Source organism: Vidua macroura, chromosome 8 (assembly GCF_024509145.1).
Source record: "Vidua macroura isolate BioBank_ID:100142 chromosome 8, ASM2450914v1, whole genome shotgun sequence".
Taxonomy (NCBI): Eukaryota; Metazoa; Chordata; class Aves; order Passeriformes; family Viduidae; genus Vidua; species Vidua macroura.
The window spans coordinates 13,017,424-13,043,889 of NC_071578.1; the positions used below are offsets into that span (position 1 = coordinate 13,017,424).

Sequence of the window (26,466 nt, forward strand, 5' to 3'; positions counted from 1 at the left end):
AAAAGAAAGGAAAAATCCAACAAAAAAAACACCCCAGTAAATTTGCATCAGCGTGTGGCATGGGGGATGTTGGCACACAAACAAGATGACCACATCCCTCACAGAGCCAGACCTACATTATCCACAGTCTCAGCAGTGTGAAAACTGGCTGCTCTAAGGGCTACAAACCTGCATTTTGACTCAGAGATCTCAGCTAAACTGCAGGCAGCGAGTCACAGATGTCAGCCTGCATAACTCAGAGAAATTGTGTATTTGAGGGCAAAGAAGGATTTTAACTCCATGACTTATGGGTGCAGGAATGTTAAAAAGGCCCCCAGTGAGTTCCTGATCAGCATGACAGTGATGCAGCCAGACATTTAAATTGAATGCAGCTTATCCAATACTTATAGAAACAACGTAATTTATTGCATTGCCATTACCCCATGCATGGTCTGTATAATTTATTATATAAATGCATTTTCTCCAACACATTTTTAATATTCAGTCTGGCTTTGTTATAAAAAAAAAAAGTAATCTGGCAATCTGTCACAAGAAAGATTTGATGCTGTTTTTCAGTACCATTTTGCAGACCAAACTGCTAGAATTGAGAGAAACTAAGGGCAAACACAGAGTCCAATGCTGAAGTGTAATAGCTATATTTTTCACCAAACCTACTTAATATATTTCTAACTAGCTCAATAATAAATATAAGCATGCATGCAAAATGTTAGGTATAATAAATTGATACAAAAGCTAAAGATGAAAGTTGTGCCTAAGTATCTCAAAGTAACACTGTTATTGCAACTCATTATATGGATGAAATTTTTTTTAATAGAGCATAAAGAAAAAGACTTTATTCAGACTCATTTGCCAGCCATGGTAAGCTAGGATAATTAATGCTAAATTCAGTCTCGAGCTTAGTTTCCTAACCTACAAAGAACTACACACATGGATTGGTAAAGGCAAAAAACAATTGTGATATAATCTGTGGGGCCCACTGCCAGTTAGTTTATAATTTTGTTTTTAAGTCAAGATGAACATGTTTTAAGAATATACAAGGAATTAGCAGAATCCAAGCTGTGATTTATTTGCATATGTTTAAAAAATGCTTTTCCTCCCTGTTTTTCTTTTTCAGTTCAATTTTGCTGCCCTTTATCTCCTGCCTTGGAAACAGGAACAGCCCCAGCCCTGGCACTCCAAAGAGGTGCAAATTCACACAGTGCTGCTGCCTCCTGCAGACATGCAGCATAGAGAAGATCCCTTAGGAAGAATTAAATCCCAGGAATACAATTAAACAATAGCTCCACTGCAGGGATTCAAATTGGGCTTTTAGAAACAAGGGGCCTAGGTAAAAGGTTCTTTAAAAAAAATAGCAGGGAAAAAAAACAGATTATCAGTACTGTACAGACTGCTTGATCTCTGAGGTTTGAAGACAGTTTCAGAAAGCAGAGAAGCATGATGCAGATTGTTTTTTAAAATTTGCTCTGCAGGTTGAAAATACAAAAATGATTACTGCACAGCTCCAGGGTGTTAAGTCTGGAAAATTAACAACCTTCACAAAAGAGCCCAATCAATTTATGCAAACACATATAAACTTACTTGATCATTTAATTCTTTGAACTGCAAGCCCAATGAAGAGCCTTCCGCACCTTCCCAGGGTACATCACCAGCAGGGCAAGGTTATCACTTATCTGTGTTGTGCTTGGAGTCATCACTACTATTGGCAGTGGGATGATGGAAAATGTGTCTCACTGTATTGCAGCTTCCACTGATGGAGTTACAAATACTGCTTTTCTTAGTAGATCCCAGGCATCCAGATGCCTTCTGCCACATTGCAGAGTGCAGCATTATAAAAAAAAAAATGCTATTGTACAACAACCAATTTGGGTCTGAGCCTCTTCTACCCCTTCTGTTTTCCAAGACATTTCTTTCCATGCCTTACAGATCTACATATCTGGCTTGCTCCTTCTTCCTGCCCCATGCTACCTGTATACACAATTTCCATGACTGCAAACTCTGGGAATTTCTCAGCAGACTCCCAGCAAGTGACTCCAGTGCCCAGGGCACACTCCCACCCTCTGCAAGTGGTGGGCCCCCTGTCCTCTCCCCGACTCTGTACAGCCTGCTCCACTAGCCACCTCCTCCCACGCTTTCTCTCCTCCCCACAACTTCATGCAGCTCCTCCACTCTGTTCCCCTCAAGCATTGCAACCCTTGCAATCAGCAGAACCAGGAGCTGGAATATTCATCATGTTTGGTGTCCCCTTTGTATAAGCACTGTCCAGAGCAGGTTGTATCTCTCACCTTGCTTTTGCAACAACACAGTTCTCACCCATCTGCAGATTTATCTGCATGGCCTCTCTCCTCCAGAAAGGGGAAGCTGGAAGAAGGCATGGCAGCATTAAAGGACTTAGCTGGCATTGTTGAGTATGGCAGAAAAAGAAAATGAACACAGATGTGAGTTGCTCCTTCTCAGTCCCACAGAAGTTTGCTGCTCCAAGCTCTTGCTCCTCTACACCCCATCACTCAGTCCCATCACTGCAGGATTGGAGTGCTTTCACTTCTCCCCAGTCTTTCTTTTACTTTCTCCATCCTCCTGTTGCAGCAACCATAAGGGAGCAGGAGTGACGTTCCTGCTGAATTCTGAGCTCCAGGTTAGGCAAGAGACCCTTCCACCTCTGCCCAGTTGCAGTGCAACCAGCTTTCTGCATCCTCACCTGAAGAAGACACATTTTGCAGCATCCCTTTAAGGGATGGTAGTTACATCAACAGTTTCAAAAAGTGAAATGCCTCAGGATGGGGATGGAGGCCCAGGAGCCAGAAAGGATGTTATACAGCAGGATCTCCTTTCAGGTAAGGACTCAGCTCAAAGCAGGTATTTAATGACAGTTTATTTACAGATCATGTAGCCCCACATGACCAGTCTGAAGAGATACTTGCCTGTCATTTAAAAACTTTATCCTGTGTTCTGGCACAGGAAAGCCAGAATGTTTTATTGTTACCTGAATGCTTCCCAGCCAGGTGCAACTAGAACAAAGACTGGTACCCACAGCATTTGGCAACCTTTAAATGTGCTCAGTGAGGGAATAGAATTACAGCAGGTGAGAAAAACCTTCTTCCTTGTTGTTGGACCTCCTACATACTTGCACATGTGCAGGCTACTGAGAAGGAAGGATACTTAGATACCATGAGCACCACAAAGCCTATACAGTCACTTGTGATCTTCCCCTAGATATGCATCTATAAGACATTTCTGCTGAAGAGCTTTCAAGGAGCTTGAAGGAGAAGCAAAGGCAGTATCTGCCTCTGAAGAACCCTAAGAACATACAAGCAGCTTCCTTGAATAGCCTTCACAGCACAGACATCTGACAGAGACTGTTAGACTGCACCAGGATATCTCTTCTAGCAAAATTATTTAAGAAACAGCAAGAAAGGGGAGATGGTCTGTGAGAAAACATCTACAAAGTTATTGCATCATAATCCTTTCAGGAAAAGGTTCTAATTACTCAGGCATTAGTTCTGGGACTTGTAATGGACAAGAGGGCAGAGGTCTTCAAGAGAGCACTGTGTCATTTTTCTCAGTGGTTGATTATTTTCCCTTAAATTTTCAGGAATTTAAAGCTTGCACAGGCCAAACTTTTGTTTTACTTTGGCAAAGCAGGAGGCCAAAGGCAGGAAACAGAAAAACTGCATTCACACATACTTGCATAAAATAGTTACCATTGAGCTCTACCAACCCATTACAGTACCGCAAGAAAAACACACTTATTCCATTCCAAGAGTTGTATTTATGGTTCAAATGCAAAATGGACAGCCTGTTTATGGAGCATCGTTTGAAACACCATGCCAAGTGTTCTGAGAAGACTCCTTTAAGCCACTAATTTTAAATCAAAAAGCACAAGAGTCCACTTCCCTCAGGTTCTGGGCTGCCCACAACCTCTGAATATACTCTCCCAGTTTCTCTTTCCCACCAAGAACAAAACACTTCCCCTGCTGTGCCCATTTGCTGCCTCCTGGCTGAGCGGGCTGCTGCAAAGGATCTTTGGCTCTGAGGCTGTCAGAAGATGGTCTGTAATGAGCTCTGCACACTGCCACTCTCACAGGCAGAGTGGGTTAGTCAGAAAGCACAGTTTGAGCACCACTTGCTGCACAGATCTTCAATAGAATGTGTAAGAAGGCGGATATGTAACAGTGAACCCAATTTCCAGCTCTGCAGTTCATCTGCAGTTACTCTACTCTGCAGTTTCATGTAACATGGGCTTGGCAGCTGTCAAGGGAAAACACAGTCCTTTTCAGAAGGCTACTCAGTACGTGTAACCTTCAAACTCTCCTCTGTGCATCCCAAACAATTGCACACAGGCAGTGAGAGAGGATGCTCTTGCAACTGCAGAACAGACCCTCTGTGTTGTTGCTTTCAGCTCCTCCATAGGAGGAGGCAATACTGTTCTCTGCAGAAGCTTTTAACTGCTAAAGCAGTTGCTTCCGTTTCCCAGGAAAGTTCGGGGGGGACAAAGACCTTATATATGAGAGGCCAAAGAACCTCACACCAGCAGGAGGGGGAGTTTTCTGCCTTCCCTGTGCTGTTTCCTTTGTCCTGCATTCCTCCTTCAGTACAGGGGACAGAGCCTTTATCCAAGGCAGAGCTCACCATGTGCAGCTTCTCCCCTGCTTCCTTTATTCCAGCATTAAGGGATATTCTTCCTCACAGAGCTTGCTGGTCTCTAACATGTGGGCTCCTCCTCACTCTCCTACAGTGGAGAGGCTCTGGGTAGGATGGAAGAAAAGGCTTCCTGCAGAGAGCTCGGCTCCCCTCCACTTTGGGTAGAAAACATCAGCCAGATCAGTCGTGATCTTGAACTGCAGCCACTCTGGATAAACACCTGCTTGGGGCCAGCATCCAGGCGTCCCTGGGCATGGGGCCTGCTGGCTGTCCCTCTGCCACTTGGGCTGCTGCAGCAGCCCTGCACAGAGATGCGTCACACAACCTCCTCCAGGTCTCTGTGCCAGCTTCTTCCCTCCCTCTCTCAATAGCAGCCCACCTGCAATATGAAAGCTAAAATAACTTGTGCATTTTAAAGTATAACCATGTATCAAAGTTACAACTCTTGGTGCCGAGTCCATCCCTGACCCTTTGGGAGCAGCATCAGGGCACACGGACTGATGTAAAATACAGAGAGAAGACAAATTCCCACTCCCTCTCTTTTTTCTTTTTCTTTTTTTTTTAATAAACTGAATGAACTGTACTGAACAGCTGAAAAACAACAAGTCAAGTTCGGTTCCCAGGCAGGAACAAGACATGAGTTGACAGAATTAAAAGGGACAGCATCAGTTGAAATCTCGCCAACTCAAACTGGGCCTAAACCTACTTTATCTAAATTGCAGTAGCAGCTACAAACAAGCCTTCTCTTTCAGGCAGCACTGAGATCCCTCACTTACTGCCTGGAAATACTATGTAATCAGTAAAGCAGCCTAGGGGAAGACAGCTTTCCTTCTATTTGAACAAAGTATTTTATAAGCAACAAAGGCTCTCTATGCCTTTGCTCCTGGCAAAGTCTCTCAGTGCCTTAGTGTGAACCTATCCTTTGGGGCTGGAGAAGGTCAGAGACTTGTTCCCAGCCAAGAACTAGAAGTTGTAGAGACAACAGCTTCCACAGAAAGACACAGGAAATAACCATGAATCCAGACAAACTGCAGGAGAGGAAAAAAGCCCAAAGTGTCGGAGATTAGAGAGGTAGAGAAGAAAACACTTTATATTATATAACTCACTTAATTCAACATAAGACATAGACTTTTCATCCTCCAAGTAAAATGAGAGTACAGGTGACCTTGCAAACTCCTGGGGTTCCAGTCATGCTTTCCTACTGCTGCATTTCTGACTGGGAGGAGCCTCATGCCCAGCTCTGCTTCAGAGCACCCGTGCTAATGAAGCAAATGCAATGTCACTCAGCAGTGATGCTGGTCCCTTCCTCTCGTGTTCCTGGTATATCATCCTGCACTTCTCAAACCTGGCCAAAGGGCTGCAGGGGCTTTTCTATACTGCAGCTGAATTAAATATAAGGGGAAGAGATTATCTAGTGCTGCCCAAAGTCCCAAACAAAGGCCAGAAAGATGCTACTCACTAAAGCCATAACAATCAGCAAAAATAATGGCCAGCTTATCACATCAGTGGCTGACAAAGTGACAGTGCTCCAAGGCAGAAGGCAGGGCAGAGTCTGGCACTGGGGTGTCTCCAGTATTGCAAAGGCACAACACCCTTCCTGCTGGAAACAGGAAGAGAAGTGAAGTCAATGTAATCACACAAAATCTAAGGCCATGCAACTCCATTTGTGCTGCCAGGAAGAACAGGCACACCACACACGTGGTGGCATTTGCAGCTGTGTCCCTGCTCTATGCCCTCTCCCAGTTTATCACCCACACCTGAAACCTGATCTGATCAGGACAGGACACAGAGAGGAAGGACAGGCCACCAGCTGTGTGCTAGTTCATAGCCAGGGAAACCTCAGCCATGGCCAAGGCCACTACAAAGCTGCTGTCCAAGCACTGGCAAGCCTGTGCCTCTGCAGCCACCCACAGAAAAGGAGCTGGGTCTATCCCTGCCTCAAAAGTGAGGATAAAAGCATCAGGCTCTGGAGGTCCCAAAAATTACAGCCATACAAACTGACATAATATTAAGCTTTGCAAGCCTGCAGAGGGGACCTACATTAATTTAACTAAGGGAACCCAGATCTACGACGGGGAGTAAAAGGGGCCAGGTCTATCTGCAGCCAGCGTTTCACTGCAATGCCTTTCAAAACAATTTACAAGAGTTACATCTGGCAATTCCGTTGCCAACAACTTCAGCACTGCCATCCAGCTCCAGAGGAAGCCAGCCACAGGTTAGGGACCAAAGCATGAGCTCAACAGCTGCCTGTTGTGCCCAGCTCATCAGCCAACCACTCTGCACACCAGCAACTAGTTTGTTTTGTCAGCCAGCACATCATTTGGTACCACTTGCAGCACGTACGTCCCAGCTGGAAGCTAGGGGATGTGACAAGGCTGGCTTAGGAGATGGGGGGAGGGATGGCAAGTACTGGGGAGGTGAGCTCAAAGGCGGCACTACGGGGAGAAGGGGATTTATTGCAGCAGTGCAGGACACAGTGCACAAAATGCAAAGGACCAGGCTCAATCTGAGCTGCTGCTCACAGAACAGCTTGTTTTATGGGAAACATCTAAGAGGAATTAGGCTAAAACCCAACCAATTTCTCATGGACCGCTGAATAACTATCAGATGATGAGAGCTTTTGGCCATGACAAACTTGGGTTAAATTGGAACCAGTGACTTAATGTTTCCATACCCCTTTGCAGAATAAAGGCACGCACTCCTGCACACTTGGTTGAGTCTCCTATTCACCTACAGCAATTTACTGTGCTACAATTTCAGCATTCATGCAGCAGAGTTCACTGCAGAACAGGTTCTGTTGAATTGAAATTGATGTTGATTTATACTTCTTTGTAGAGCTAAAAAATACAGTTAATCTCCATACAATTTTAATCTAAAATCCTGGAATACTAGAGAGAGGACAGGCCAGCTCTATACTGGAAACAGGTCAATATTATAAACAGATGATAGGAAAAATATATATATTTTCCAGAGCCATAGCAACCAGAAGAGAATAATAAATCGGCCTGGGGTTGGGAAGAAAAAGATAAGGGTACAGTCAGGGAAAAATGTGTATGAATTACTGGCAGATTTTATTTGGCTTTAGTCATCCTCCTGGGAAGAAATAAACAGCTTTACAAACAAGCCAGACAAGCTTCATTTGTATTCAAGGAAGCAAGGAGTTTGTTTTAGGTTTAGAGTTTGGTTGCTTGTTTTGTTTTTTTTCTTTTTACACACAGAAATTGGCCTGTGTCAAGAATGTTTGAAAACATGTTGGCAAACAAAGAGTCACTGAGGCTACTACTCTGAAGCTTTCTGGAGCCCAGGAGATGTGAAGCCGAGGCCTGGTGGTTATGGCAGGATAGCAGGTGCCAAGGTACCTGCTGGCTAATGGCTGCAGGTCTGTGACCCCCATCAGATCCCCTAATCCCACTGAGCCCCACTTTCAGTGTAAGAGTTACAGTGCCTGTCAAACACAAAGAATCTCCATGACTCAAACTAAACTAACCTGCTTCAGGTGAAAACTGCTGAATAAGAAAAGTGCACCTCCACCTGCAGCTTTTACAACTTCCATCATCACCCTTGTTTAACCAAAGGTGTGAAACTGTGGCATAGAGAGATGGCATAATGGCCCCAAACTGATGTACTGGGACATCATGCACATGGCAGGAATTGTGTGTGTGTCCTTCTTTAAACTAGAGACAAGCTGTCATAAAATAATTCCTACCCGAAGAAAGTACAACATGTCAGAAATTACTAAGGAAGGCTACATGCTCCTCATTTTGGGCTTGCTTTTCAGCCTGGCTGGCAAAGGCTTGTGCAGCTGTGCTGCCTTGGGCACTTCCATGCAGCAGAACCATCCTCATTTCCAGGGGAAACTTTGGGAATGAATCATGACAGAGGACAGAAGCTCAGAGATACTAAGTTCCTACAGATTTCATAGAAATAACAAATATATTTAATATCTTTTTCTCTGAGAAGGGGATCCTTCACCATGACAGTGCAGAGGTGTTTGTGGGGAAAAAAAAAACCAAACAAACAGCTATAGTTAGTTTGGTTGTTGTTTTGACAAGTTGTTATCAACAGGTATAACTTGTCATGTACCTATTGGAATTGGTTCTGTCCAACCCACTTTTCAGAAGTAGTAAGTTTTCTAAGGAATAATTCATATAAGTTGCTTCTGAAGTACTCAGCTGAAATTTACACTAAATTGCCACTGAAAAATTGCACCTTGCATCCTTACTTTCTTTGCCTGCACATTTTGTTATTACTGTTTTGCAGTACCCAGGATGCAAACAGCTTCCTATTACTGACTAGTCAACTGACTAGTCAAAAGTCAAATATTAAAATTCAACTTTTCAATTAGTTGAGACATTAAACTCATATTTAAATATTTTTCAGTGCACTAGTCACCAGGAGACTATGAGAAAGATAAATTATGTATTTATGGAATTAAAAAAAAATTACATTTACAAGACCTGAAAAGAATACTTAGTCATTCAAGACATGTTTATAATAATAAATGAGACTAGGAAGGCTCCTATTCTGCCCTTGCCTAAAGGAAGGATAAACTCTGCCTGACAAATATCCATGAAGAACAGTTTGACTTGTTCTCAAAGATATGCAATAGGGAATCTGCTACTATCCAAATGTGTCACTGCACTTGCCATTTGGAAGTTCTCCTAATGACAAATCCTAAGTCTCTTTTACAGAACTTTTAGTCTCTCCTATCCCCAGTAGGCACATGAAAAATGCATTTATTACTTGATTCCTTACAGCAACATTTGCATATTTGAAGACTATTCTCACATCTTCCATTTTCTCCTCCCTAGACTAAACAAATGTAACTTTTGATCATTCCTTCACAGGCCATATTTTCTGGACCTCTGGATCATTCTTACTGCTCTCCTCCAGTCTCCTTCCAACTGGGATGCATCTGACTTGAAGCTTTTCGCCCAAAATGAAATACAATGTTGTCCCTCTCCCTTGCAGTGTAAGACCCAATCATATGAAAAACACAGAACACTTCTATTTATACATCAGAGTAATTTCACTTCTATTTCTCAGCATGAAGAGCTTGTTGGTTTAGGTATAGCTCATTGGTAATAATAACTCCAAATAGTTTTCTTCTCCTTTCAGAACTGCTGCTTTCTCCCAGCTGATTGCACTGGATTATTCCTGTGTCAGGAGAAGACCTTGCACCTGTTGTGCCTCCCTGCCCTTACTGCACACCAGTACTTCCCAGCTCTGCCCATCTTTTGTGGTTGATGACTACACATTGACAATTACCCAGAGTCTAAATATCCAACCAGTATTGCAGCCCTCTTCTTTACCTTTTACCAAGATCTCATTTCCTCAGCTCATTCATGCACTTGTTGGGACAATGTAAAAAGTCTCAGTAGTATCAAGGCAACCAACATTCACTGCTTCCTATGGTATCTGTAACTTAATTTTTTCTGATTTATTGTTGATAAATCCATGCTGGAACATCCATTATTCTGTGGATGCCTTCTGGATGGTTTGTTAAGACCTGAAATCTGATTGACCAATTAGAAACTTTTTTTTTTTTTTCTCATTTTGGGAGTTTGTTTTGGTTTTGATACAGGCTTTTTTATGGGATGTGAAGAATAGCATTTGCCAGTTTTCCAGTCTCCTGTGGTGCTACCTGTCTCCCCTAAATCAGCAGGGGCTCATGCTGATATGTTCTAGGGTAAATGTCATCAAGCTCAGCCCACCTGCAAACTTCTAATTCATGGACATCCTCTTAATACTTCAGGGTCATTCCCCACTACAACCTGTGCATTGTGGAGAATATAACCATGACATATGCCACATCATTATCTTTAGGCTCTATGCATGATGAGTTTTCATGACAATTTTTTCAAACCTGTACCTGACAGCTGCAGCTGTTTTCTTTCAGGCTAAAAACATGGAAGCAGCAAGAGCTCATACACATGTGTACTTATTCCCATGCTACATCAATATATTTCCTTCATGAAATATCAGATAGATCCTTGAAAACAACATAAATTTATCCTAGAGAGAAAAAAAAGTGCAGATTTTAATTTCAGGAAAACACAAACTGTAGTCCCTCTGTAGTGATCAAGGGTCTTAATACTGTAGTACATAAAGAGTTAACAATTGTAGTAAGCTCTGGATAAGCTTTCTGTAGGAAAAGCATTTCTTCCTTTTCATTTGAATTGAAGTATAAATTTTTTCTACCATGAGGTATTTGCAGTACACCCATGAACCATGACAAGCTAAGGTCACGGAATTGTGTAAAGTTTCATTTTCAAGGTTTGAAGGTTTGAGGATTTTTTAAAACTAACAGAGTTGGAATTTGTGGTCATGGTCAAACAGTGATAAAATTAAGAACAGATAAAGCCACAAATAAAACTTTTTGAGACTTGAAAGCTTGGTGTTGTTGAAGGAGGGTAAGTACTGCCCTTTAATCAAAAGCACCAAGCGCTTGTTACAGTGAACAGCCAAGGCTGAAAGAGGTCTGAAATTCAATGCAGAAGACTGCTTTTCTAAAGCACTGCCACAGTGCAGGAGAGAGAGAGAGAGAAACAAAGAATGCAACATTCATTTGCCTAGAAGCGTTTGTTAGAAAAATACATCACTTGCAATAAGACATGCTTTGCAATTGCAATACACAGGAATAATATTTAGGACAGCAGCAGCTGCTAGATGAATATTCAACTCAGTCATCACCACCTGAAAATGCTCAGGGTCAGCAGGAGTATGACTACACCTTACTCTCCCCCAGCTTGAGCTGGGCTCAGCAGCACACCTCTATGATAACTAAAAAGTTGGCTTTTATCAAGAGATAAGAATTTAGCTCTTAGTACAGCTTTCAGAGTAAACAATTTTCTGACATGTGAAAGTGCTTGGATCCTATCCAAAAAGTTTCTGCCGATTTTTTTCTTTTTCTTGCTTCTTGTTCAGTGTGGATCCATACACTTTACTTCAGTTGTTTTGGTTCATGAAATGTTTTTAAGGCTACTTTGGAGTATTAAAGAGACACCATAGATATTTTTTTTTAAACAACCGAAGAGGACAGCATTAAAGTACATACACCAGAGTTAAACAACACTTACCAGAGCTTCATTTGACAAATGCTCTAAGCACTACAGTCAGAAAGAACTTGAGCAAAAAGAAACCTTTCATCATGTAAAACAATGCTGTCATGCCACAGCCTGCTTCATGCCCAATGGGCTTCAGAAGAACCAACCCTTCAAATACTTCACAGTTTTAAAGTTTCAACATCTGAATAGAGAAGTCCTGTAAAAAAACAAGTAAAAACAATGGCAGAAGCTGACTTGGCTCTGGAGAGTGAGAATGTCAAACTGGGGGAAACTCTACCAGAGAGAAAAGAAAGTAACACTGCTGGGTGCCTGATTACCCAGGAGTGACATAAGGGAGAACTGCTCTGGACACTACCATCCTGAGACAAGACAGCTCAAGGGAGTACAACAAAATAAAGCAGGACACGTTAGATGTAACAGAAGTACTGGAGACTCTGCAGAGCAATGGAGTAAGAAATCTTTGACGAAATTAGAAAATTACTGCATCTAGCTGTGGTCAACTGGCATTGCCCTAAAAGATCAAAAAGAAACATGATAAAATAGACCCCATTACAAGTTTTACTTTTAAATCTTGTCAGGATTAATGTGATGTCTATTATTAACCAAATGATTCTATCTTGAGAAAATTCTTTTTTAAAAGAGACATGTGATAATGAAATTTGTACTAAAATAAAACTAGAGCTTTTTCACTTGTTGCAACAGCATACAGATTTGTTTTATACAAGGCAAGGAATGGTTGGTAACAGTCACTGACAACACACAGCTGCTTGCTGAAGAGCATAAAGCAGTATCAAAAAAAATGCCCAAAATCCAAAATTTCTGTAATATTTTAAGGGGCTTTTGCAGGACTCTTGTCCAGCCTCCCTGTTTGAAGTGGAGCCATCCCCAATGCTAGATCAGGACCAACTTAGCTTTGTTGAGCTAAGTCCTGAACCTTTCCAGGAATGGAGCTCCAGCACCTCTCTTATAAACCATTCCCTGTCCTTTACCGCTCTCCTTGTGAGCAAGTTTTCCTTGAAGCTTTTCCAGGGCCTCCCATACTGCAATTCAGAGCTGTAGCCCTTTGATGTACTATCTAGGCTTGACCCCACAATTTTATAACTACCCTCCCTACAGCTGTAGGCTCCAATTAGATCACCCTGCACATTCTCTTCCCAGGCTAAACTGGCCCTGCTCTCTTCAGCTCTCCTCATGGCTCACATGCCCTAGAACCCTGACCACCTTGAACACTCTCCAGTTTTTCAGTATCTCTTAAAGGCCCAAAACAGGACACAATATTTTAAGCATGGTCTTCCCAGTGCCATGCCAAAGAGGTTATAACTTCCCTTATCTGCTGCTCATGCTTTTCCTAAGGTAACCCAGCATGTGGTTTGCCCATTGTATGATAAGCATGTTATTGGCTCACACCCAATTACATAATCAAAGAAAGAAGTCAATTTATGATTCATACACTATTGTTTTTCATAAAGCAAATTGAAAACTAAACACTCAGAGGCTAGAATCCATCAGCATAAGTTTCAGTGTGCCTTTAAAGAGTCATGGTGGATATAAAGTAAAAACCAGCATACAAGCAGAAGATAATACCTGGAGGGTGGTTCATGCCAGACTGATAAGCATGGGCACAACCACTCTTTTCATTCTAAGAACAGTTCTTTGGCTTTGAGGTCAAAAAGATGGGACTGCACTATTGCAGGAACCAAACAAGAGAGGTCTCTGCCTTGACTGCCAGTTTAGTCACTAAGAAGTTTGCCCTTAAGTACCCTTCCAAATCCCATTTCACTCCGCAGACCTCCTCTCACCCATGAAAAGACAGTGACCAACAAGCAACTGCTATGAGAACTAGCCTGGATTAGGAAATATAAATGATCCAAATGGGATGTGGGACATTTATTATAAGTTTACACATAACACATATATTATTTTGTATCTGAGAGGGAGACTTTAGACTCAGATGTTTTCTTCAGACCCTGCAATCATTGCATAGAAAATGTGAGTATGAATTCATCACTGCATGGTCAGTACCAAAAAGCTGGTCTGCAGTACAATTTAGGCAGAATGGGAATCCCAAACAATGTGAAAAACAATGACAGTCTCATAGATTTAGATGCCTAACAGTTGCAAAAATCAAGATAGAAAGGTGAGACAAATTTTGGATGGCAACTGGGGAAGACAGCTACACAGCAAAGGTTACAAAATGACAAGCAATAATCTTGGCTGGCACTGAACTATGTCCACCAATATTTAGAAAAATACCCACAAGATTGGCACTTCCTCAGATTTGTTATAGAGGTGAGCAGAGCGATCCTGTTCTTACCCAGACCTTTTCCCTTTGAGAGTCAGCCAGCTGACTGAAAACCATCAGCAGAATCAGAAGTCACTGAGCAATTTATGAACTAGTTCAGCAGGTACCAAATGCTACAAATTCAATAACCACTGATTTAGAAGGTACTTTACCTTTAAAGGACCTCAAATTAGGTTAAAAATGTTCTTTAAGTATTTTTATTCAGATCTTGTGATGCTGGAAAGTGCCTTTCAAGTACATTGCCATCAGCCATTCCACAGGTTTTCATGTGCCAACACTAAAAGTAACATTCAATCTACTGATATAAATGTAACTATGAAAGAACAGTGCAAGAGAATGGTTTGTAGGCACCCTGGTTCCCAGTTTTCTGGCAATTCTCCACCTGCTATACCTGATTCACAATTGTTAATTCCTTGGCCCTCCCAGCTTTAGCATTCCTTACAACTTTTACATTGTCACATCTCAACAACTCCATGCTCATATGCATTGCTACTGCTTGGCTGCAGGACCACTTTAAGGGATTTGCCTGTGATGGGGCTGCAATGTTTTTGGAAGTTCTGCTGAGAAGTGATTCATGATAAGCAAATGTGTTTTTCAGCCATTCAGGATAAGCAAATGTGTTTTTCTTGCTGAGAGAAGATACTGGATGTGGCACTCAGTGCCATGGTTTAATTAATGGGGAAGTGTTAGGTCATAGGTTGGATTTGATCTCAAAGGTCTTTTCCAACCTAGCTCATTCTGTGATTCTGCAATTCTGTGAACCCAACTCTGTAGGAAAGAGTCACTGGCCAGACTTCCTATAGTTACTGACTGTTGTGTAACTTCAGCTTTTCAATACTCGGGATTTGCAGTAACCTGAACAACAATTGGTTCTGTCCCTGCAGGCTGGGCTGGAAGAAGGAACACACTCTTTTGGGTTTCCACACAAAGACAATTCCCAAGACCTGACTGGGTGTTGATGAGACAAGTGTCACACCCTGTAACAGATGTGGCCCTTCAGAACCAGAGCAGGAAAAAGCAAGGCCGTGTATTGAACCCCGTGGTACCTGACTGGAAGACGTATCTGGCCAGGCCTTGCATCAGCTCTGCTGGCCAGGTGGGTGGTGCCGACTCTCCCGTCTCTCTCTTCAGTCGGAATGTCAGCTCAAACCCAAAACCACTCGGTCCATCTGTTCCTGTAAACCTGGAGGGAATGAAAAATAAAAAGTCATGACACACTTCTTGTAACCAGAGCAGGATTTAAGATTAGGACCATAGAAAAAGGAAGAGCATTCTCATAGAACCAGCCATCCAGGGAGTGGAATCTGGATGTGCAGTGAATCCTGTGCTCTGTAACCACACGTGCAGACCTACCTGACTGATACAGGACAGTGACAGCCTCACAAATGCAAAGCTGTACCTTGGACAAGCAGCATCCCTATAGTGTTTTATTAGTTTCACATATGAGTTAGTAAAGAAAAAAGAAACAGTTCTAAAAGGGAGAAACAAAAATACTTCAAAGTGGATAATTTTCAAGAACTGATTCCAGCAAGAAGCATAAGCCAGAAACTGAAACACATTATGAATGGGTCAGTTTTAAGAAAGATCAAAGTTAACAAAAAGCCTTCGAGCTGATGTTTCACAGTTAAATTTTTTGGAAAGTAAGATGGCTCCCTATTGAATTTCCTCCTTTCAAGGCATGTTCTGAAACAACACATTTACTTCTAATATGCAATGAGCTAGAGTTCAGTGGGCTTTTTCTTTTAACCTCTCAGATCTCTGCTTCCCAAAAATAACTGTTTAAAGAAGACCACACATGCTTTACATTGACCCATATGAAAATTACTGAGTAACAGAAGTGTTTAGGTGAGTATCCATCAAATCTAAAGCAACACTTGTATTTAGGAGAACATTGCTGGTCAGTAACACACCAGTAGTCATAAAGCAATAAAGCTGACCGGCAACGTTACTTAAATTGGTTTGTTCATATGCTAGTGTGACTCTTAAGCTGAGAACTACTAAATAAAAAAAAAAGGTAAGGAAACTAGCATTAAGCTACTTCCCTTATAAGATTTTTTAAAAAACCCCAAAGATTCAAGATGTATCTTCCAAAGAACACTCAGAAAATGCAGCAGAATACAATGCTTATATTCTTAAATTAACAGTTAAGTCTTTGAAGAATTTTATTTGCATATAAGAGATTTGTATTTAAAGATTAGACTTACAATATTTTTGAATGGTTTATGGTCACAAATTGGTGAAAATACAGGGAAAATTTAAAAACATGTAATTCACCTGCCCTGTGCAGCTGTTCTGAGGTAACAGTCAATAAAGTGAAAGTCTTTGATCTGTTTAATTTTAGCTTGGTAATCCGGTTTTGAAGAAATTGTGACATATGTGGCTTTGATTGTGATTACTTTGGAAATACTTTATGCTTAATTTAGACAGTTCTATCATAGAAAGAAATATTTATTATTTAGAATGTAATTAGCATAGTAATTTTGTTAGTATTTTTGCCAAAGATTTTGCTTTTATTCTTAATAAAAGTCTTGTATTTGAAGGTAAGTTCAATGTAGTTTCAACAGATACCATGGAATTTCTCTCATTGAACAATAGACCATAATCCAGGATCAGAGCTCCTGGATGAGGTTTGGGGGATGTACCTGATAATGGAGGCAGACATGAGCTTCAGGAGCTACACAGACCTACAGCCTTTACATATGCTTCTGACCCTTGGTATAGGAAAATCACAGAGAAGTATCCAATAGCCAAATTATGCAGCTGGGCTTCTCTTACAGATATCCCTTTTACTACAAGTGCTCACACTGGCCCCAGCTTCAAAATTTTTGAAAAGGATGCATCAGTCTGCAAGTGGAGAAGCAAGTAGCATGGGAAATGATTTTTCCCAGTTAGAAACCCAAGATCTCCAGATACATGTGCCAGTGGAAGACAACAAATGGCTTATCGTCTCTCACAAGGACAGAGATACTCCTCTCTATTCCATGTGGAAACACTGGGTGCTCATGACAGTCTCCTTCTTTTGGAGTATGTCTCAACTGCTTAAGCATTATCATATGAGGATGACAAGCTGGACAAAAAATCCACCACAACTTGCAGGCTTGCAGATTTTCAAACTTGTGCTTCTTCCTGTAAGTTCCAAATTTCCCCTAAACTTCCAGAAAAATTTCTAAAAATCAATCATCTTCATCCAGTCACAGACAATGAACAAGCCAAAAACCCTAAGAATACTTCCAGAAGAGAAAGAAAGCCTCATTTCCACAAAAAAACTGGGTGGAAGGGTAACAGTACACAGATGGAAGAAATCTTGCTAAAGCATGTGGAAGCCATGAACTCTTTCACGGACCTCCCCACATTCTCTGCTACCTGTACCTGCACCAAGTTGCTCCCTTTCCAGTGGAAAGCATTCCCAGCAGGTCAGCCTGACACAACTGCTGTGCCAGCTGCAGAGGCAACACAATTTGCTTACAGCCTTTGATCTTTAGAAACTAGATTCTGGCACTATTTGGGCTGGTTTCTCTGAGAGCTCGGGAAGTGAGGAATGAGATGATAGGTTTGGTGTAGGTTTTTCTGGTCATGGTTAGGTTGGTTGGGTGTTTTTGTTGTTTTTTTGTTTGGTTGGTTTTGGGTTTTAGTGGGGGGAGGTTTTTGGCTTTTTTTTTTTTTTTTTTTTTTTTAAAGGGAGGGTGGTAGTGGTTTAAATCAGAAGGTAACCAATTCAAACTACAGCCAATTTAGAACAAGCACTTTGGAGCTTAGTTCAACATCTCAGCATTGAAGTGCTCTACAGGTCATTTTTTCAGTCAAATTCTTGCAGTACAGCAGTTCAAAAGCAGTTCTCAGCTTTACAGTAAGATGATGATCTGACATGGAACGTATGCAGGAAGGAAGTCTCAGAATTAGTATTTTGTATCCCTGCACTAACAGATCTGAATATTTCATATAGTTTGTTTTATACCTTGGTTCTGGTGAACCCTCGAGTTTTGAGTGGAAGTTTCTTCTAAACACTTCTAAAACACGAAGTGGGGGGGGGGGGGGGGGGGGAGGATAGAGGAAAACCCCTATTTTGCCCCAAAACTAAAGATGCTAAGTATAAAGAGTCTGCGTGGACTATATTGTGCTCACCACTGCTTTGCTCCCTCCAACACAAGGGCACATCACCTTTTTAGCCAAACTAACTGCAAAGCAACTGGGTAAGTTTTCAGAAAAATAAACACTGATGGAGAAATTCCTGGCTTGCTGCATGCTCACTGGCACACATCAGATAGTTTTATATTATGACTACAGCACTAATAGAAGGCTCTGGTATCTGCCAAGTCAAATCCAACCCCATATTTAATATTAAAACCTTATTTTGTCAAAAGAACAAAAATAAACCTTTCAAAAGCCAAGGTCATACATTACATGCCAGTCTTAGGTTAAAACTCCCGTTATCTGTTCAGCAAATCAGCTCAGCAGAACAAACCACACTGCAGCACTGCGCATATGCTGGAGGAGCCTGGCTTGTTCCTTTAATGAGGTAAGAGTTTCACTGATCATGATATTTAGTTCCAGCAAAAGAATCCAAAGAAATAGAGGCCCCTTTATTTACAGAGCTGTGCAACCAGACCCCCGAGCCCCCCACCACCCCACGCTCTGCCAGGCCTTTTCTGAAGCCACACACAGCGAACTGAAAAGCTGCTCCCCTCTGCAGCAGAGTACCCAGGACGTTTTTCACATCAAATAACCCAGCTTAAGAGGATCAAAAGCCAAAGTAGCCCTTTGCTTTAAAAGCAGCTCTGAAAACCAGAGGCTTTTCAGTTTAAATCAAAGCTATATGCCAAAGCATTTTCATTCTCAGTTTTGCAAGGAAGAAGGGAAGGTTTGCTTCACTGCAGTGTAAATGGCAGTATTTCTGCAATTCTGCTTTTGAAAGCTACACAGCACTGTACAAGGAGCAGAGTGTACTAGGTGTTTATTTTTTTGAGAGTTTAAGAGTATGTGCATATAAATATATTAGGTGAACCAATCCCTGGAAACGGGAGTTTACATAGGGAAATCACTATGATTATTTCAGCCTGAGAACAACAAGAAAGCCCTTTCAGGCTGTTTGGGGATAGTTAGGACTGCATTTTCAGAAGTCACAGCTGCACTCCCAACAGCTTCAGAGAGATAAACCGACTCTCCTCTGGGAAGCAAGATCACAGCACTCTGGAATGACTTGTCTCAGACTCAGTTTTCAGCTGCTTCAACACCACTTTTGTGAAACCACTTAAGATGCTTTTTACTTAAACTTCTTAATTGCATCTTTCCACATCTTGCACAAAGACAGTTACCTGTTCTGCTGCTGATGAGATAATCTGATACCATTTTGAAGGCTGCAGAAATACAGTATCACTACATTTCTAAACCTGACATCAGGAAGAGCTGCTGTTATTTGTATCTGTACCAATTTTAATTGTACCCACAATCCCCATCCCACCCACCAAAAAATCCTCAACAGAAAAATTGCCAATCCATAGCTTTCAGTACTCCAGATCAGCTTCTCGGGATCTTTTCAAAGTTCGAGGAGATGGTCAAACCAAGGTGACAGGCAGTATCCACCCTCTGCCTGATGAGACCAAAGCACTTTGAAGTCCAACCCTCAATAGTGTTTTAAGGCTGCAGAGCTAATACCCGCCCCAGATTTTTTATTAGTTAGCAAAGAGACTACTATTAGCAACACAGAAGACTGGTGTCACAAAAAGCATCAAGGTACCCACTGATTGACCTCACAGGTGCTCCCTGAGAATCACTTGAATCACCTGAGACATGAATCGCTTCCCTTTTACTGCCCACTAACAAGCAACACAAAGGGTAGCCTCCTGTCCAAAACCAAAGGAGAAGACTTCAGCAACCACTGAGCTAAACACTTCAGTGTCTCTGTCTCCTGGCAAGGGCGTCAGGCAAGAGCTTATGTGCCTTAAACAAGATTATGCACAGTGAGTCTTCTGAATTCAAGCTCCAGGTGCACTGTGCAATTTCTACCCACCATAAACAAATGACCCTCAGATTCCAGCGCTTAAGGGAAAAAGAAAAAAAAAAAAGAAAAAAAAAAAAAAAAAAGAAAAGAAAAGGTACCCTACCTAGTGCTTCCAGCATCTTGCCAAACAGGAAGTGGTTGTTTTTAGTGCAGCTGTCAAACAGTACAAAACTCTCATCTGAGAACTCCGACAGCATGCTGAGAGATTCCTGTGAAGCAATTCCATAAGAAAATAGGCACAGCAACCGCTTCACATAGAAGGCTTAAAAAGTATCCAGAAGAGTAATTTCAGCCAAAACCTACCTACTTACTCACATATTCTCCTGGATTGTCTCCTGACATTTAAAAAAAGTATTCGTTCACATACAAACATTTGAGAAAAGCAAGGGGTGGTTATCTGGATGTCAGATGGTTATCTCTTCAGAGTGCTAGGCAGGAAATTCCATGAGCTCCTGCTGCTCCAAACTTGCACACACAATCTTACTGGACTCCTTCGTAGCTTGATTTAAGAAAAACTTCATGCATAAGCAGGGCAAATATAAACATAAAATGAACACATGCTCAAAGATTTCTGTTCATGTAAAATCACGGCTGGAAAGTGAGTGACACAGTGCTCAGAGATATCAGTCTGTGGCAGCTGCTGCTTAGAGCTTGCTCTTCCAGTACATCATATCAAATGTGTAAGCCATCATCCAAATGGAAAACTCTTCTAGAAAGTTAAATTGTTTTTAGAGATTTATTCCAACATCTAAATCCAAACAGATGCAAAGGCACTCACTCTGCAGTTATTTGGAGGAGTTTCTCAGCTTTCTGAAATACTCATGTAGGATCCACTTAGAAAGCTTACACTGAGATAGATCTGAGTAAAAATTTGTGACTTGATTTGTGCTGGCCAGTATGAAAACAGATTTGTGTTTCACTGAGCTACCATTCAATGAGGGAAGAGCTGTTACAGGGCAGAGGGGGAAGAGGAGACAAGGTACAGTTTCACTCACATATACACAACACTGATTTCACAGATTTTGCTATTCAGCTTCTTTAAAACTCAGCCAGTTACAATCTTGTCCCTGAAACCTGAAGACTCACAGTTTAGGTTTCGTTTTTACAAAATTGTCTTTGTAAATAATGAATGTTGATACAACAGAGAAATTGTTTTTTCCTCTAAACCTACAGAATCAAGTCAACCTTATTCGTAATTCTGCAGGCACAACTGTTTTATATAGTGTCACTAGATAGTGATTAAACTCCGGAATCGGATCTAGGGGTGTGATCCAGGGAACTCAGCCCTCTGAAAAACCATCATCTGGAAACTTTTGGAGGTCCCTTCCAACCCAAGTGATCCCACAAATCATCATGGCCAAGAACACAGGTATGAACTTCTGCTACTGATACTCTGTACCCAGAACTGCACTTGCAGGATCCATAGCTGATAATTCACAAACACTTGAGTTGAACTCATTTTGACAGAAGTGGTTCCTATACTCAGCTCCTGCCCAACCACTCACAAAACAGCTCCTGAACTGTGCTATCTCCAGCCTAGCATGTTAAAGTAAACCACCATCAGTTTTCTGGTCACCTAAATGTGCTGGGCTGCAAGTTAAGGCAATCTAGGGGTTGCTTCTTTGAGGCTCTGCTGTCCATGCCATGAAAGCGGTAGCATCTGGAAGAAGGACAGGATCATGCTTAGCTGCTGCAGGTTAATCCCTCTGAGCTCTAGAGGCTTGGAAACATTATTGTCTCATTCTGGAGAGTGCCTACAGTCACACCTGTAGGGATAGTGCTTGCAGACTAAGGGCAAAAGGCTACAAAGGCCCTATCAGTACCAAAGGGATCGATGTGCCTCATTATTAACATTACGTCAGGAAACCTCAGAATACTCTGAGAGTGCTCAAACAGCATCCAGGTAACCTAAGTTTGAACCTCCTGTCTGCTACAAACTTCTCATCCTCCTCAACAAGTTACTTAGGGATTTGATTCTCAGATGTAAATAATGATAGTTCCCTGCTTCAAAGAGTAATGTGACACACTCATTATATAGGAAATGCTTATAGACTCCATCTATCAAGGTCACAAAAGCTGGGAAATTAACTCCACATTCTGCACAGCATGGACAAATACAGAACACGGGAAATGACTAAAACAACCAAATACGAAACAGGAGGTTGCATGGGACATGTCACTCCCTAGTCCATTAAAAGATGTTCATATGAGGGCAGTTTACATTTTCTTTTCTCTATTTTATGGTGCCTGGATGTAGCTATACCAGTAGGTGATGGTTTACTCTTGCATTACAGTTATAACTAAACTGACAAACCAAACCAGTTCCTCTTCATGATTTCCAAAGCAACTTATTAAAAATAAATAAACGTGTGTAATCAAGTAACTAGACTACTGACATGTGTTTCAGCTCAGGGGCTCACACACTTCTCCATGGAACTACTCTGACTTTCCACTTCATGGCCAGCAGAATAGTCCCAGACCAGGTGAGGTGTTGAGAGCAGGTTCTGAACCACAACAACCAGCACCCCAAGTCAGGCTGTGCTTCTTGACAAAGAAAGTGCAAACAGTTTCACTGCAAAAGCCTGGGAAGTTGCAGCAGAGTTGCATCATCTTAATGCCCACTGAAAGGATTTGGAAAAAAAAGCTAGGAGTACAAAAAGGATGTACTATTGCATTCACAGAACATGAGCGAAGGCACTAATGAAAAAAAAAACTTCTTGAGATCTGTAACATTGTACTTAAGCTGCCTATTTAAGTTGCACTTCAGAACTACTCATCCTTCATTTCTACAAGGCCCAGAAGAACAGTGCTCTCATTTGGCCTGAGCTGGAGGTGGTTCAGCCAACAAAGCACACAGTCACTGCACAACACAGTGCATTAGAGAAGACAAACTTTCATCTGCACATGGATCCCACTTCCTATCAGATCTGAATCCTTACCTCTGACAGATAAAGAATGGTAATACATCTCCACAACTTCACCCAAAGGTTCAGCTGCAACCTCACCAGGCAAGAGAACATTAGCACAGTGCTAGTTTGAGCCAGTGTGGCTGAGAAGGGCAGTATTGCTGTGTTTGGTGAGCAGCTGGGAAAAGGGCACCAACTTTTCTTGCAGTGTCTGCTGGCTCCTTCCTAGCTCCTACTGTGGAAAGTTCTGCAGCTGCTGGGAGGAACCTATTCACATAACAAAAGTGCCTTTCAAAAGCAGTATAGGAGGGTGGAAAGAATATGAAAAAACCCTCAAAGCCACTGACAGGTACAGTTAGTTAATCTTTCAGCATTGCCTAAAGGTCTCAGGCAAGGATCAGGACTCCAATACCTTACGTAGAATATAAACACTGGTGTCTCCCATTACTTTCCTACTGGCTAAAGAACATACCTTAAGAAAAATCATGCAAAATGCAACTTTAATATACCCATGAGCACATTTTTAGGACTCTCATACAATTAAGTTCTCAGCAATGCAATAAATTAACTCAGGGCATAAAAGATACTCAGGAGCTTTTAGGAGCCTGAACTCCAAAAGCCTGCGAGCAGGCTGTAGGCACCCACACATCGCTGGATGGGAAAATGCTCAAAGTGGACCAGCAAGGTACACCTGTAGCCCAGGAAGTCAACTGTGTCCTGGGCTGCACCACCAGAGGTGTGGCCAGCAGGTTGAGGGAAGTGGTTCTGCTCTTCTACTCTGCTCTTGTGAGATCCCAGCTGGACTGCTGCATCCAGCTTTGGGACTCCCGTCCTAAAAATAACAGGGATCTGTTGCAGCAAGTCCTGGGGATGGCCATGAAGATGCTCAGAGGACTGGGGACAGGCCAAGAGAGTTGGGCCAGTTCAGCCTGGAGAAGACAAGGCTCCAGGGAGACCTTAGAGCACCTTCCAGTACCCAAAGGGCTGGAGAGCTGGAGAAAGACTTTTGACAATGGCACGAAGTGACAGGACAAGGGGGAATGCCTTTAAACTGACAGAGAGTAGGTTTAGATTAGATATTAGGAAGAAATTCTTTACTGTGAGGGTGGTGAGGCACTGGCACAGGGTTGTCCAGCAGAGCTGTGGATGCCCCATTCCTAGAAGTGTTCCAGGCCAGTCTGGATGGGGCTCTGAGGAAGCTGGTCTAGCAGGGATTCAAGCTAGAAGATCTTTACGGTCCTTTCCAACCTAAACCCACCTATATCTCTCCGATCCTGATGCATCTTGAATTCAATCCCTGATCTTTCACTTCATCAGCTATAAAAACCCAGACAATTCTGCCTTCCCTGGTGAGCTGTTACATAGTCTCATGTCATTGCAAAGGGTGCATTTAAAAATATACTGATGAGCACCATGAGAGATCTTAATTAGGCAGGGAGCGAAAGGTCCTTGGAGCTTGAGCTGTAATTCCAGGGCACTGGAAAGCACTGGACTACTGGTGAAAGACTCCCAAAAGGGAAACATGAGACATCTGCAATGAAAAGTCTACTACAGATATTTTTTTTAATCTGCCTTTAAGTGTTAAGCTTCTCTTGCAAGACTATCTTTCCTTTGAAGCACTTGAAACTTCTAGGGCTTGTGAATGTTATATGAACTCTATTTGCTATAAGACAATGTCCAAAAGGATAAAATAAATCTTTGCCTCTTAAAAATCAAACAAAGGAGGAAAGAAACTGTCATTCCCTCACCATCCTTTCAGTGGCTCCAGGCTTACCCCTAAAAATTTTAATAGTAGCAAAATAGTTTTGCTTCTCAGTCAAACCACTTCAGTTATGGGAACTGCAAAATGACTCAGCTTGTCTTTCAAACAGGAGCAAAGTTGGGAGAGAGATGTCACCTTACAGCATATTTCAGTACTGCTTACATTTGAGTGCAGCAAGTAGGAACACTGTCCTTGTGTTCCTGATCACTTTTGGAGGAATAACCTGCCCAGTAAAAAACACAGAGATCAGCATACAACTCATCACAACCGTTCTGTCAGAGAAAATCCCCCATCTATCTCTGAACACTAAATTCTTTGCTTTTCTGCTTCATGTTACTCTTCTGAGTAAAAAAGGAATTCAAGGCACAGAGACATATTATTTTTGCGTAATAAGGTTATACATATGGATTCAACTTAGCTAGGAAATGTCAACTTAAGGCTTGTCTTCATGAGGAAATTTACTGTAACTTGTCTACCAGTATAATTATATTGCTGTAGTTCTACTGGTAAAATTCCCCTGTTGAGCCTTATTCATAACAACAGCTGCCTTTATGGTTTATTTTTGTCGACTATGCCAAAAAAGGCCCCTGCTCCAGAAAGGCCACAACAATTTACAGGGGAGGAGGGGAAGGAGCTGTGCCAGTGCAACTGGAGCAGTAGAAAGAATAACAGTATAGAAATGGCAGTATTTCTTTATACTAATGAATTATTTGCTTAAAAAAAAAAAAAAGAGTGAAATACTGTAAGAAATCTATACTGTACATCAGACATCATTGCAGGTAAGGTATGTTTCATGCTACATTTCATAGCTTTGGTAAAGGCCCCCAAGCCAGACACTGGTCTGCATCAGCCCCTCTGTGTGCATCCTTTTGTTCTCGCCTCCCCCCCAAATGCTGCAGTGCATTTTTCCCAGGAGTACTCTTTTCCCCCACTCCTTTACAGAAGCAATGCCTTGCTGCCCAGCAACTGCCCAGGGCCCCCTGAACTGACCCTCCAAAACAAATGGGCATTTAAAACCAGTCCCTGTGGTTTACAGTTTGCATCTCAGGGACCAGGGATAGCTGGAACGCAAAGAGCACTTTTCGCAAAAAGGATTTTAAAACAATTGCCCTTCACTTCGGCAGTACAAGAATGCTGAGCTAGACAAAACAATGAGCCATCTGTGCACTCTTCCCTCCTTCCCTTGTCTGTATCCTCTGAGCTTAAATCAGAGCTCCCCAAGAATGGCCGAGTCCCCCTTCACCTCCGCCCACCCTGTTTACATCCTGAAAAAAACAGTTTTCTGGCCTATTTTTTTTTCTTTTTGTTCTTAAGAGCCCTTGCAAAGTCTTCCTTTAAACCTCAGCCCTTTGTCAGGTGGTATCCCATCTACCCAGCTTTGTCAAGTGATGAAAAAATGCCTCCCACCAGTGATCCATTCCTTGTTTACCATCCCTAGAGGCAGAGTGGCACTCAGGAGCCCTACTCACCCCTTTGTCCAAGGAAGGCAATACCATCTGAATGGGAGACCACCAAGATTTGCAGCCCTCTTTTGTTAGCCTGGTGTCACTGCCTATTGGGCCTTGATTCAAAATTGAGATGACAGTAGAGAGGCAGCTGAGTTAGGTCATCACCACGGAGCGTAGAAGAGAGAAACACCAATAGCTCAAATTTTACATAAAATTGGTAATGAAATTGGTATCAGTGGTAATTTGTCGTTACCAGTCGTAGGCACTGACTCATCAAGAAACATGCACTACTCTAGTACTAGTCAAGAAGGCACGTTTCCAACACTAAAAACACATTGAGGAAAA

General features: G+C 42.0%; 1 protein-coding gene across 2 annotated transcripts in view; it reads right to left on the minus strand.

Annotated features, from left to right (window-relative positions):
• SUFU (SUFU negative regulator of hedgehog signaling) overlaps window positions 1-26,466 on the minus strand; it is an 89,836-nt gene that overhangs the window by 50,713 nt on the left and 12,657 nt on the right. For both annotated transcript variants that reach the window (XM_053983665.1, XM_053983664.1), the window contains exon 3: window positions 15,054-15,190. In XM_053983665.1, the coding sequence (XP_053839640.1) occupies window positions 15,054-15,190 (137 nt within the window). The remainder of the gene's footprint in view (window positions 1-15,053; window positions 15,191-26,466) is intronic.